Below are 14,954 nucleotides of genomic sequence, written 5' to 3'. Positions count from 1 at the left end.
CCCCCTGCTTCTGCTCTCTCTCTACCTCTCTGTCAAATAAAAAATAAAATCTTTAAAAAAAAAAGAATGTAGAAACTGAGAGGAGCCCAAGGTCATATAGCTAGTTAAGTGTCAAAAATAGTCTTAACTTTAGGTCAGGGAGAGCCCAAGTCCTATGCGTTAGCTAAATTGGATTTTTATTGCTTAATTGGCAATCCTTGATAAAGGAAGCTGAATGGCAAAGGGTTCCTTCCTCTTATCTATAGGTTCCTTAGGTATGTATATTTCCCCAAATCATGGAGAACCAACAGTATTGGTAAATTCTAACTAAATCACAGAATTAATTAACAGGGTGAAGAGCAATGTTATATAGAATTAGTAAATGATGATCTTATTTCTAAATTCCAAATTTGGTCAGTTAATGATAGTTAAGGGCCCTGAATTTGCAGTTGTTTAATCTGGGTTAGAATTTATAGGTTGGAGAATAAAATTTGACCATGTTGTGTTGTGAAAGAAAAACACTGTAAATACTAAGAATAATTAAAAGCTTTCTTTCCCAAACATAATAGAAATATAAGAAAATACTCCTGGCAACTCAACTTTTTGTCCAATTCTGAATGCTAAACAATGACTCTAGCCAGTTGCTGTGTTTCCTTGTTGTTTCTGAAAGATTCCTCCTCTTTCCTTACTTGAGCACCTCCCACAACTCAAAATAAAAATTCCCAGTAAGAAACGAGGTTCTGTTCCAACCTTGTTAGTGACACGGGACAAATTATTTCACCTTTCCAAATATCAGTTTCCTCATTTGAAAAATAGAGTTAGCAGTGGTCCTTATCTCATAGGGTTTTAGTGAGAGTTAAATGAGATGATGCTTATAAAATAGTTAACACAATGCTTGACAAAAGGCAGAATGTCAGTCAATGATGATTTTCAATATTATGGTAGGAAAAACAGAAGATAAAATACTGTAGAGACATAAGTTATTTAAGTAGATACCTAATAAAATAATTTGCAATAACTTTATAAAATCTCAGTGTAGTTTTGTAACAACTTAAAATTGAGGAATTTGACTTCTAGTTCTCCCTTCCTCCAGTTCTAACAAAGTCAGGAGATAAAAGGGTGGCAAGTACCCACGGCCAACCACAGCTATGTTTCAACTGCTTTTTATCATTATGTTTAAAGTAATAAGCAATAGACACTTGTTCTCAATATAATTAATTCTGATGGAAAACCTCCCCAAAGTAGGATCAAATGAAATCAGATCAGAAAGAGTTATAAGGAAAAAGGAAAAGGTACACATTTATGCCTACTATGAATCTATATAAAGAGGGCAAACATCATTTGTCTAATTCCTGTGGGATTCAAATATATGAATATTTTAATAGCAGATTTTACCATGATATTCAGGAAAGGAAAACAAATGCCTGAGCTATCCTTTCAAAGCTACCTTTCCACTGTCCTGATATAGAAACTTTGGGTAAAGTCCAACAAGAAAAATGAACAAAAGAGGAATGAGAAGATGCAGGGAAAGATAGAAGTTATAGGGGGCAGAGGACAGAGATTTAAAGGACTAGAGGGGTGACTTTTCATAATCTAGGAAATCTCATCTCTACCCACATTCAGTTTATCCAGAGGAGTGGAAGGTGGGAATGCGCTGATTACTGGGAAACCCCAAGAGACTTATGCCTCTTTTCAAAGGAAAGTAAAACTGCAATAAGTAACTGATGGTAATCTTAACTAATATGGTATCCTCAGGATATACAAAATGTTAAGAAAGAGGAGAGCCTCTTGGATGTAAGTAGAGAAGTTTAATTGTGGGGAAACTAGATTAAATCATCCTTATGTCAAAAAAACCATATATGTAAGCATCACCAGTCAATGTAACAAATGTTTCTTCACCATGGCCACCATATTTATCACCTAAAAGGTAGCAGGACCCAAGACCCTGCAATGATTGGGGTCATCAGAGATTCTAAATCCTGAATCCATATATTCCTATTCCTTTGCTTCCCTCTCTAGAAGTTTTCCCTGAACTGTAAAATAATCACTCAGAAGCCCCAAGAAGGCTTTTGCTGGTGACTCACTAATCAAACCAGTCAGTTAATAAGATGGTGTGGTCAGTTCTTGAACACAGTGTCCCATCTGCCACATAACACCCAGGTGAGACCTTCCACCACACCGTCATGCAGTATTATCATGGAAAAAAATAAAACTCAAGGAGACCCACAAAAGAAGCAAGGAGAACAAGAGTAGGAAACATAAAAAGAAAGGAAAAAGGCATTTTAGATTACCTAATATGTGCCAGGATTATAGTGCCACTTCCTCCCCAAAAGAATAAAATAGGTATTGCTATCCATCTTTTATCTACATAAATACAGACATTAAAGGGGTTATGGGACTTGCCCACAATCACACAATTCAAGTGTGTCGGGAGCTACAAATAAGCTAAAAACTTCTAACTCTAAAGGCTCTCCTTGTTCCACAATATTATGATAACATGAATGTGTGATGAAGAGGAAAATATTAAGGAACTAAAACAGATTAAATTTAAAGGTGCCCTTTATATATAAAGAAAAAAGTTTCTTCATATCAGCAGAGTATTTAACCATATAAAAGTGAAATTAAAATCTGTCCTTTTGAAGAATTATGTGATTCCACTCATTCTACATTATGCTGCCTTACGCTATGCTTTTATCTTTGGTAAGTCACTTTCACTGCCCAGTAAACCATAGGAATCTGATTCTTTTCCTGCCAGTGGGCTCTGCCTTCCTTCTCTTGGGAAAATGAAAAGAAGAGCACTAGTAACAGGCACTGGGCTTAATTGGCTGGGTGAGGGGAGCAGTCTGCCCTCCATCGTTAGCCTATAGGGCGCTATTGAAACCAGTCATATCAGAAAAATGAAATTTTTTCAAGATTTTATTTATTTATTTTTCAGAGAGAGAGCACAAACAGGGGGAGCGGCAGGCGCAAGGGAGAAGCAGGCTCCCCGCCGAGCAAGGAGCCCGATGTGGGACTCGATCCCAGGACCCTGGGATCATGACCCGAGCCAAAGGCAGATGCTTAACTGACTGAGTCCCCAGAAAAATGAAATTTTTGAAAATATGAGAGAACATTTTCTCCACACAGAGGGAACATCATTTGAAGAACCTACTATTCTATATTCTAGGAGCTTGTTAGATTCAGTGTTGTGGCTGAAATTTAAGTGTGGTTGCCTAACTTTGTGATGATTAATAACATCTTATGATATGACAGGATAGTAGTGAGGCACCCTCTACTGCTCTCATTTCATGCTTTAGTAAAGAAGCCAAGACAGTCCTATCCCCCCTCAAGTTAAGAAAATTGAGGAATTTCCCACACTCAACTAAACTGCAGGTCAGGGAAAATGGAGGAAATAAAACATGCCCAAATAGGAAAAATAAGAAGAATGACAACAGGGCTGACTCTCAAGGAAATAGGAGTTTCTTGATGGAAAATCTGCTTCCAGGAACGTGAGAGAAAGAACAAGCATGAGAAACATGTGTACCACCAAGGAGCTGCTCGTCTTGTTTTACTATGACTTTACCACTTCTCAGCCTCTTTCATCCTTTCTCCTTTCTTCCCTTCAGTTTTCTCTAATTTTCCAAATAACAATTCCTACATTTCCTTTGTTCCTCCTTGTTTATGCCTTAGTTTTCACTAAATATGGAGTAACTTCTTCTCAGAGCTAATGATGAACCCAAATAAATTATGGAATTATTTTATTGTGACTGTGGTGTCACAACCCATATCAGAATGACCTGCTGCTGGAGATCTGCCACTCATTTCTTTATTCACATTCCCTTGATTCCATTTTCTGCTTATCTCCCCATTCTCTCTAAACTACAGGTTATACAAAGACACTAAAAGAGTTCTAATGTCCTTGGGAATGGTTGCATATTTCCGTTTTGCAGTAATTTTATACCCATGTCTCATGTTGAAAAACTTTTAAAAGAGTTTTGTCACAGTCTCTGGTTGTTTCCCGAGTAATGGGTTTTTCTTTGCTATACTTCATGTTCAAAGCCTTCTACGTATCAAAGAAAGTATAAATTGTGTCTTCTAAATACATATATGCGAGTACATAATTGGATAGATGATGGATGGATGGATGGATGGATGGATGGAAGGATGGATGGATGGGCGGATGGATGGATGGGCAGACAATCATTGTAACTGGAATTAACAACCTTTTTCCCCTGAAGGAACGGAAGAGGAAGATGAAGGGGATGACCATCTTCTGGGGTCTGTGGATGAGTTTTGGTGGTTTCCTCATATGTGGAGCCATATGCAACCCCACCTCTTCCATAATGAGTCATCTTTGGTGGAGCAGATGATTCTCAACAAAAAATTTGCCTTAGTAAGTAACTCACTTTGAATATTACATTGAGCAAGTGTACACTGGCACTAGAACAACTTGGTATTGCAGCCTTTCAGGATGTGACTTTTGAATTTGTATTGCATGCTCAGTACTATGCCTAATGCTTTGAGGGTCTAATTTAAGAAAAAAATTCACAGGGATGGAGTTAGGATGGTGGAGAAGTAGGAGACCCTAACTGCCTGGTCCCTCGAATACAGCGAGGTCATTATCAAATCATTCTTAACACCTGCAAAATCAATCAGAGATCTGAGAAAAGAAATGTTGCAATTCTATGAGTAGAAAGGCGACCACTCTATGGAAGGCAGGAGGTGCAGAGACTCGAATCTGGGGTGATATATCTGAGGATATGGCGGAGGGGAAGGAGCCTGCTTAAGGAGGCTACCACAAGGTATTGTAAGCAGCGGAACACAAAATTGAAACTTTTAGAAGTCTGCTACAGTGAGGGATGTCCTGGGCTTAAAGGTGCTCAGGAGGTAACGTGGTGTGGAATCCCAGGTGTGACAGCATGGTCTCAGGATCCCTGGGGTCACAAGAAGAACGGGGGTGCCTGGGTGCAGCAGAGTTCCCAGGCACAGGAGTGGGGAAGCAGCTGAGAACAGTGAGTCTAGGTGCCAGCCCTCTGCTTGGTGTTGCCATAAACTGCAAACCGCTGCACAGTCGTGTGACCGCTTTCCTGACAGTGGTCCAGCAAAAGGCAGAAGCGTGGCAAGACCCTCTCCCTCCCTGGGGAGGAACAGTGCAGGTCCACACTGCAGGAGTCCTTAAAATTTAGAGTTTTGAAATTCAGTCATGTGCCTGAGATAAAAACGCTTGGTCACAGGCTGGGTGAACACAGAGTTCAGAAACCAGGGAGACAAGAGTGATTGACTGCTTTTCTTTGAGGGCTCACTGAAGAGCGGGGGGCACGAATTTTCAGCTCCCGGGCTAGAGAGCAGGGCACAGCCCTATTCATCCCACCCATCAGTGCTGAAAGCCTCCAGGGAACAAAACAGCGCCACAGTGGAATCCGCAGTTGCTTACAGCCCAGCCTCCTAGCAATAGAGGCACATGTGCAAGAGGGCAAGTGCACCTGAGAATCTGTGCAAAAGGCCCCTCCCCCAGAAGACCAGCAGGAACAATTGGCTCATACCAAGCTTACTGATCATAGAGGGCTGCAAAGCTTCAGCTCTTGGGGAAAACAGTATATAGCATTTTTTTATTATTATTTATTATTCTTTAGTCTTTCCGTATTATTTTTTCAGTTAGTCTTATTTTTTCAATTAATTTTTTATTCTTTCATAATTTTTATTTTTATATATATGGTATATATGTATATTATTTTTGTTTCCTTTCATTGTATTTTATTTTATTTTTGTATATATATAAGCTTTCTTTCTTTCATATTTTGGGATCTCATTTCTTTTAACAAGCAGACCAAAACACACCCAGTCTAGTTCTTTGCTTTGTTTTGTTTCTTGTTTTTTTCTTGTTTTGTTTTGTTTTTGTTTTTTTCTGATTTGTTTTTTATCTGTTGTTGTTATTATTGTTTTTTCTCTTTCTTCTTTTATTCTTTTCTAGACAAAATGACAAGCTAGAGAAATTCACCCCCAAAAGAAAGAACAGGAGGTAGTACTCACTGCAAGGGATTCAATCAATATGGATATAAGTAAGATGTCTGAACTAGAGTTTAAAACAATGATTATAAAGATACTATCTGGGCTTGAGAAAAGCATAGAAGACACTAGAGAATCCCTTACTGTAGAAATAAAAGAACTAAAATGTAGTCAGGCCGAAATTAAACATGCTGTTACTGAGATGCAGTCCCAAATGGAGGATATAAAAACAAAGATGAATGAGGCAGAAGAGCGAGTCAATGATATAGAAGATAAAATGATGGAAAATAAGGAAGCTGAAAAGAAGAAAGAAAACTGCTGGATCATGAAGGGAGACTTAGAGAACTCACTGATCCCATAAAGCGAAATAATATCTGGGTAATAGGGGTCCCAGAAGATGAGGTGCAGGGGAGGGAGGTAGAAGGTGATAGCAGCAATGTCCACAATAGCCAAAATATGGAAAGAGCCCAGATGTCCATCGACAGATGAATGAATAAAGAAGATATATATATATATATATATATATATATATATATATATATATATATATATATATGGAATATTACTCAGCCATCAAAAAGAATGAAATCTTGCCATTTCCAATGACATGGATGGAGCTACAGTGTATTATGCTAAGCGAAATAAGTCAGAGAAAGACAAATACCATATGATTTCACTCATATGTAGAATTTAAGAAACAAAACAGATGAACAGAGGGGAAAGGAAGGGAAAATAAAATAAGATGGAAATAGAAAGGAGGGCAAACCATAAGAGATGCTGAACTCTAGGAGACAAACTGAGGGTTGCTGGCAGGGAGGTGGGTGGGGGAAGGGGTGATTGGGTGATGGGCATTAAGGAGGATACTTGATCTCATGAGCACTGGGTGTTGTATGCAACTGATGAATCACTAAACTCTATCCCTGAAAGTAATATTATAGTACATGTTAACTAAATTGAATTTAAATAAAGAATTTAAAAAAGAAAACTTCACAAGACATTCACTAGACTTACCTAGATGACAGTTTAGTCAGAGCTCATAAGACATGACTTCCTCTCTGGAAGGAGCTTCTTGCTATACCAGGAAGGCAAAATATGCACATAAAACATCCTCCAACAAAATGACCTGGTGCTAAACTGTACAGATATAAAACCCCACAGTTCAGAGAAATAAGTGTCACAGGGAGTGGCCAGGAAAATGTACTTATGGAAATAGGATTTTAGGAACACCTAAAATAAGGATAAGATTTACACGTCAGTAAGAACTGGAGTGCGATGAGGATGAGGGAAAAGACCAGGTAAGAGACCACAATGTGGGGACAAGGTAATGAAGATTCGAGCCAGGAAGGTAATAGAAATGAGAAGAAAACCATTTAAACACATTGCAAACACATATGTTATAGTGATGAAACATTCATGTGACTGATACGCTGTTTTATACTGAAGGGTTTCTGATTCCTGACAGGGAAATTTACAGTAAAAGTCCTAGTAATTACAATATTCAAGAAAATGTGCTTGTAATCAGCAGGGATGTTATATGGTGATTCACAAGCCAATACAGCATTGTTTCTTTTTTTTTTTTAAGATTTTATTTATTTATTTATTTATTTGACAGAGAGAGAGAGAGAGAGATAGCAAGAGCAGGAACACAAGCAGGGGGAGTGGGAGAGGGAGAAACAGGCTTCCCGCCAAGCAGGGAGCCCGATTCGGGGCTCGATCCCAGGACCCTGGGATCATGACCTGAGCCGAAGGCAGACACTTAACAGCTGAGCCACCCAGGCGCTCCAGCATTTATGTTTCTATGAATAATACTAATGGGTACACAAACACATGGGAGGACTCCAGACAGGCAGTTGTCTATTTACCCAGCATTCTCCCACCCTGGGCAGGGAGTGCCTTGGGGCAGGAACTATATTCTGTTCATCACAGTATGGCAGTTTCTATATCATGAAGGTACTCAATAAGTATTTGTAGCATAAATGATCAAGGCAACAGAAATACCACTCAAAAAGGACTTGAAATGTAATATATTTTATTTATTATAGCCTTTTTTCTTATTTGCAAACCATAAGGCTGATATTACAGTGTTCATAAGTTATTTGTGAATAATTCTAATACCAACAAATCATGTTTCTAAGAAAATCCTACTAATTGTAGACTTAGCCCAGTGTGCAAAATGAATTAAAAAACACAACACTGGTTAATTTAAGTATGATTTTGAAAAACTCTAAAATATAATTGCTCCCTTGACAAACAGAGAATGTTTTACCAGAGATTTAAGGTCCTGACCCCATAACTAGAAATGATTGATTTGAAATATAACAGTTCAACTTCGAGGTTTCCCTACACAGATGCCTTTCTCAACATTATAGTCCTTAAACATTATAGTTCCCTGTATTATATGTTCTTCCACATTATACTTCTATTTATCACATACCTGTCCTTAACATATTTCACCCTAAAATGGCATAAGAGATTGTGGTTGTCAATCTGTGGTAACAAGAGTAAGGGTTATGTCTCCCTAGGCCAGCCACCTGGCCATATAACTTAGCTTTTTGGTTACTCAGCATTTCAGAGTACTGGACTCACTTATCATGGAGTCATATTCTATATAAACTGCCAGAGCCAAGATGTTTGGGTAATCAATCCCCATGATACCTTACTTAAATGTGTACAAGAAAAGGTTAGAATTTATAAAATATATTTTTTTCTTGAGGATATGGAAGACCAAACACTTTACGGATAGCATTAGGAGCCCATACTTGTCTTTGAACTTCAGTGACTGCCTAAAACAGATATGCACTTTCAAGTGCACCATGGCCATGCATTGACATTTTGTCAAGAAGTTGAGAATAGTCCTCCATACCAATATTGTGAAAATGTTCTGATAGAATTTTCAAACTCTTGTGAGATGAAGAGCCTCCTTTTCCCCTCACGGATTATAAACAGAAATGGTAAACAGCATGTAAGAGTGTGTAAACATTGTCTCAATTTTTAATGGAGAGCACTAAAAACTCTATCTCAACACAGCAAACATTAATTTTGTCATCTTAGAAGTCTAAGACTAGCTAACATAAGCAACATTAATCAGCAAGAAAGGATGTGAAGAAGAAAATTACTTTGTATTTTCTTCTTTAATCTGTGGAGAGAGAAAGGAATTTGTGAAAGAAGAAAATCCATAAATAGAGTGAAAGAAAGTCCTAATAAAAAATTAAAAACTGGGAAGTAAGCAGGGAGGTTTTTGTTGTTTGTTGTTGTTTTTGGTTGCTTTTCAAAAGAAAACAGCTTATCAAGGCAGATTTGATGAACGACATGACATTCATTGCTATCTATATTCCTCTGCCACTAACAAAGTATCTAGATAATAGGTATTCTATTATTACTTGAATGAATGAATCAATGAATACTATATACTTAAAACAAATGTAAATACTTAAAGTATACATAGTAAGAACAGACATCCGCAGGAATTTCACACAGCTTTTTAGAATTCTCAACTAAAAAGCATCATGAATTGAAAGAATAATTCAAACACATGGGAGGACTCCAGACAGGCAGTTGTCTATCTACCCAAACTGAAATTTGGCCATTCTCACTCCTCACTCAAGTGCCAGGCAAAGGACATTTTCTTTGAAATGTCATTCCTAACTACAGGTTGACAACCCAAATTATGGTCCTCAAGGCATAGAGAACAGTCACAGAGGGTCTTCAGAAATAAGGCCAAATGTGTTCTTTAATGTTAATCAAATATAGGACCCATGGATTTCTTTTTGTCAGGAAAGGACAGACAAGAAAAATTACTAAATCCAGGACCAGTCCCTCCCAGCCATAACCACGTGAAAGAATATGCATGTAAAGCGATTGTGAGCAATGATTAGAACCTAACAAACAGTAGATAGCAGCTGTTGTTTTTATCATCATAATATATTCAGCATCAGAAAATTGCCATCTTCAATTTTTGCCTAGGCTCCTCAGGTGCTTAGAGTGACAGGTAAGAGCAACAAAAATCCTCAAGGTTAAAAGCTTATTCTCTATTGTGATGACATTTGGTTCATGTGAATTCTATACATCTTCTAAACAAATGTTAACTCTTTTACTTCCCATTAAAGGCATTAGGGTTACAAAGCTGCCTTGCTGTTAAATGTAAAGCGATAAGGAGGAAAGGGTTTTAGTTTTTTATATATTCTGTATTATTTCCTTTAATTCTAACAACCTTGAATTATAGGTATATTTATTCTCACTTTATAGATAAGGAAACTGAAAATCAGAGAAGTACAGTGACTCACTCAGGATTATAAAGCTCACTAGGGGTAGAATGAAGCCCAGAAATCCAGGTCTTCTAAAACTGTATGAATTCTAACACACCCCATACCCCCAGGCTTTCTCACTAGTCTGCCAACCCAATTCAAAGGAGTAAATCTAGATTTCCCTTCTGCCTGGTAATCCAAAGGAATATTTGGTAATTCTGATAACATAAGAGAAATTGAGAACTAGAGGTGGGTCTCCTAAGGCAACTTTTCCCTGAGGTTCCCTAAGATCCGCAGAGTTTCTAAAATGTTGGGAAAGGAGACAAACAACTAAATCTGAGGACCTTTCCACATGAATGAGTATCTTTTGTCACGGATAGAGAGGCTACTTTAATTCAATGGAAACTATTCTGGAGGAAATTTTGCCTCAACTCTCAACTCACTGGATGAAAAAAGCAAAAGCTTAACCTGTGCTAATAATAGCGCATGTCTAAATTAGGTAACATCCTGCTTTTCTCCAGCAGCTTGGAGGCTCTGAATTTTAACATGAGCAGGAATGTTTCTCCCAGGGAACTGAAAGAACATACAAAGAAGCAATGTGTTGCTCTGGGAGCAACTGGGTATTCAAACAGGATTGGGAGCTCAGGGATGAAATTCAACATTCAAATGAGTGATTGAATTAGAAAACATTCATTTTTCCAACTAAGAGAATCTGAGACTATGACGTAAAACTCTTTTGTTTGAGCATTCTCTATCACCACCTATATAGCCAAACTCCTGTTATTTTTATTGAGTTTTAGCAAATGCATCTGATCTATTATCCTTTTGCACAATGTGGACACTTCTGTCTCACAAGGGAATTTGATGTCCATTTTAATTTAGCTTTGAAAGCTCTAATAGCTTATTATGGAAGGTCAAGTAAATCCTTTAAGCAAACTTGCATTTGATGGTTACAGCCAGCAGGAAATACAGCTTTAGAGGCTGATAAGAAAATATTTTTAGTTATCAAATATGAGCTAATTCAGGTATTAAAATGAAATGTTCACAAGTGTGGGTTTTTTGAAAGGTACTATATCTGAGGCAAGGATTAATCGTAACATTTGTTAATAACCTACAACACAGTTTGAAATATCTATTGTATAGCTTTTAAAACTGGACAAAATTTCATTCAATAAGTAAATAACTTATTGCTTTTAAGCCTCAAAAAATCATCAAGACATATACTCTCAATTGAAGAATTAGATCTAACATTTTTGGTAAGTTATGGTGGGTTAATTTTAATGATACAATAATCAGTAGAAATTTTCACCATAGAACTCATTGCCAATATCAGATAATACTTAACACTGTTACAGACAATAGTATTAAAATTAGTAGTAGTAGAACAATGTTTCTGATCCTGAAAACATAAAATCTTGCTGAGGATTGTACTTTTTTACTGCATTATCATTATTTCGTCAAATGGTGTCCTTTGCCCCCCCTTCTTTTCCAAGTTCAGCAGAACTGCTAATTCACATTAGCTGAAATGTCTATTGTCAAGTGAGCAACTTTTTAGATTAGTGAGCACATTAACTTTTCTAATATGGAAATAAAGATAATAGTATCAAAATGTAATTTAAAATATATTGAAAGACTTGCTGACTTAAAGAATATATGATAATCTTTTAATTAGTTTGCTTGCCAGCTAGAAAATGAATGAATTCCATCATTTTCACTTCAGTGAAGCACTCTACAAAAAGACACATAAGGTTTTTATTTTATTGATATTGAAAACAAAGCACAATTCTAGTGGTCCGAATAGGAACAGAGTTCAAATCAGGATGTAGAAGTCTACCCTGAGCTGGTAAACCACTTCTGGAGTTATCCAAGTAGCACAGTTTAAGAAAGACACTAGCCATTTCTCAGGGCATGATGACCAATAAGGTGAAGTCTATAATTTACTTCATAAAAAAGAACTTGGTAAGGACAAGAGACAGAAGAGGAGAACAAGGGATATATTATCAGGACTAATATTCAACGTAAAAGTTCTAATATGGTCATGCCAGTTGATTCCAATGTTGAAATGTGTCAGTGCTACTACCCTTACCCCCCCCCGCTAACCTCACACCCTCCCCTAGGATGTCCCAAACCTGCCAACTGCTCAGCAACTAAAGGGGCCTGGCTCCAAGTCACTAGCATCCCTCTCCAGCTCTATGGCAGGCAACAGTTCTGAGTGATCAGTTGCAGAGAATGCTGGCTGGTAAATATTTTGAATATTACCCCCTGAATATAATCAGTTGTATGATTTACAAGGAACTTGAATGAGTGTACTCAGAAGGTAAGCTATAGAAGAGGGAATCCTACACATTCAAGTAGAGTTGTTCTTCTAATCTAGGTAGTTGTGTACAAAGAATGGTGATTGACACCTAGTAAGTGCTCAACGTTTGGTAGATGAAAATATAAATAAATATTCTTCTGGATCTTAAGATTTTATCATTATTGTTTAAAAATGTAGGTTTTATTATTATTTGGGTATGGTGAGATCATCAGCTCAGGAGAAGACTGCCATTGAAAAGATAGCTTGATATTCACAGTTCCCAAAGAGGAGAGAGCACACCACACCATCCAAGGCCCCATGGGATAGCACTAGAGTCAATCAAGAAACAGAGTAAGGGGAATGAGCCTTTACTGTGGTTTCTACAGGAGAGGCAAGACAAAGCAGGGTAAACAGGTTTAGGATTGGCTGGTTGGATGATAATTTCAGCAATCACTGTTGTAAAGGGACTCTTCCTAATTGTGTTACTCCTGGCCCGGAGGTGATTAGGGCAGGCAAGGAGGAGCAGCTCAGCTTAAGAAGGAAGTGGTTGAGAGGAGGGAGCCTGAACTGGTTGGTTTGAACTCGAAGAACATGCTCTTGGGTAGGTGTTTAATTATCTCTAGGAATTGGATAGCCCTGGGAGAGGCAGTCTTTGCAGGGTCAGCAAGGTCTCAGATGTCAAAGCATCAGAAATATAGAAAATAAAAAGGCATGATTAATACCGTTACATATGCTTCTGTCTAAGTTATGTATCTTGAAGCATTCCACAGGTTTTCAGATCCCCTCATCATCCCAGTTGCCATAATTGTACAACCTTTAACTCGTCAATCTGCTTCCCAATATGTGTTGCCCCAAGCTGACCATTATTAGAACAGAAAACAGTAAAACATTTTTCTCTTCATGTACACTTTATTCCTATTTATGTAGACAAAGATCACATTTTTTAAACCATCATATTACATCTGTGTCTGTCCATGAGCTATTTAGTAAGCCTTCGGGTATTTGTTTTTGGCCAATAGATTTTGTTAACTAAATGCTAGCATTGAGATTAAAACTGTCCCTTTAACATCTCATATTTGTTATGTGTTCAGTGTTTCAGTCTATCAACACACTTGTAAAGATTGATTCTGTTATTTAACAGGCATTACATCTTTCCTAGCTTTGTGTCATACATATATCTTACAAGTATATTTTGTCAGTATGACTTGAGCATCTTCATCAAGTTATTGGTCAAGTTGAACAGGCTCAGAATAGCATGTCTTAAGTTAATTAAAAATCTATACTTTTGTTTAATTACCTTAAAGTGTGCTCTTCTGAACCTGGAGAATATTGAAATACTTTAGTATATAATACTTTACAGTTTAGTTCATCATGTCTTTCATCTAAGTTTATGTTTATACCATCATATATATTTTGAAAAGCTGTTCTCTTTGATACGGAAAGTAGAATCAGAAGAGATACTGGACATTTCTGCTCTCTACCCTGATCATCAAAGTATTTCAGCCTCCCCCTCTCCAACTGTGAACATGGAATGATATTCCTTGTGTATCTTTTGCTGATTAGAGTTGTTTTTAATTAGCAATTTATGGAAAATAAACTCACTTTGAACTTTAGCCTCCTTCACATATTTTTTTTTACCTTTTTTGTTTATTTTGTTTTGTTAATTTTTTCATCCTTGGTTTTGTGCACTTCCTTTCATCCCATGTACCTGTTTTAAACCCTGGTGTATGTGAGGGCCCTGTAAGTAGTTTCTTTATACAATAGCTAATAATATTGACTCTTCAATATGTGGCTGGAACTCTTAATTAATAATCTTATTTTTTCTCTTATTAATCATATTTAATCCTGCCCCTGCTGGTGTTCTCTCTCTCTCTCTCGCTCGCTCTCTCACTCTCTCTCAAATGAATAAATAAAAAATCTTAAAAAAAAATTTAATCCTCATCACAACCCTTCTGATGTCATCTCCATTTTATAGAAAACAAAGTTGATATTTGAAGAGGTTTAGTAATTGCTCCAAACCACACAGCTAAGCCACAGATCCGGCACTTGAATTCAGAGGTTTCTGACTCTTAATCACTATGTTAAATAGAAGTTTTCTTCCTTGTTTTGAATAATTATAATTCTCTGGGAAGAACTATATTTTTTTAAAGATTTTATTTATTCATTTGAGAGAGACAGTGAGAGAGAGAGAGCACAAGAGGGGGGAGCGGGAGAGGGAGAAGCAGACTTCCCGCTGAGCAGGGAGCCCGATGCGGTACTCGATCCCAGGACTCCAGGATCATGACCTGAGCCGAAGGCAGTCGCTTAACCAACTGAGCCACCCAGGTGCCCCAAGAACTATATTTTTTTGAATCCCCTATCCCTCTTTAGCTATACTCCTAGCAATTACTTCACCTTTTTCATCAGAATGTTTTAGAATCTGCTTTCCTAAGTTGAAATTTCATATCTAA

At 37.4% G+C, this 14,954-nt stretch overlaps 1 protein-coding gene across 1 annotated transcript in view; it reads left to right on the top strand.

Moving 5' to 3' along the window:
- Nucleotides 1-14,954, top strand: part of LOC114196676 (bifunctional heparan sulfate N-deacetylase/N-sulfotransferase 3) — a 162,785-nt gene that overhangs the window by 45,390 nt on the left and 102,441 nt on the right. The window contains exon 3 of the mRNA XM_028087403.2: nucleotides 4,197-4,351. Within this exon, the coding sequence (XP_027943204.1) occupies nucleotides 4,197-4,351 (155 nt within the window). The remainder of the gene's footprint in view (nucleotides 1-4,196; nucleotides 4,352-14,954) is intronic.

This window comes from Eumetopias jubatus, unplaced genomic scaffold (assembly GCF_037043125.1).
Source record: "Eumetopias jubatus isolate StellerSeaLion01/CBP00866 unplaced genomic scaffold, mEumJub1_p1.0 scaffold_2, whole genome shotgun sequence".
Classification (NCBI taxonomy): Eukaryota; Metazoa; Chordata; class Mammalia; order Carnivora; family Otariidae; genus Eumetopias; species Eumetopias jubatus.
The sequence above is the reverse complement of the archived record's forward strand: the minus strand, read 5'-3'. Positions and strand labels throughout refer to the sequence as shown.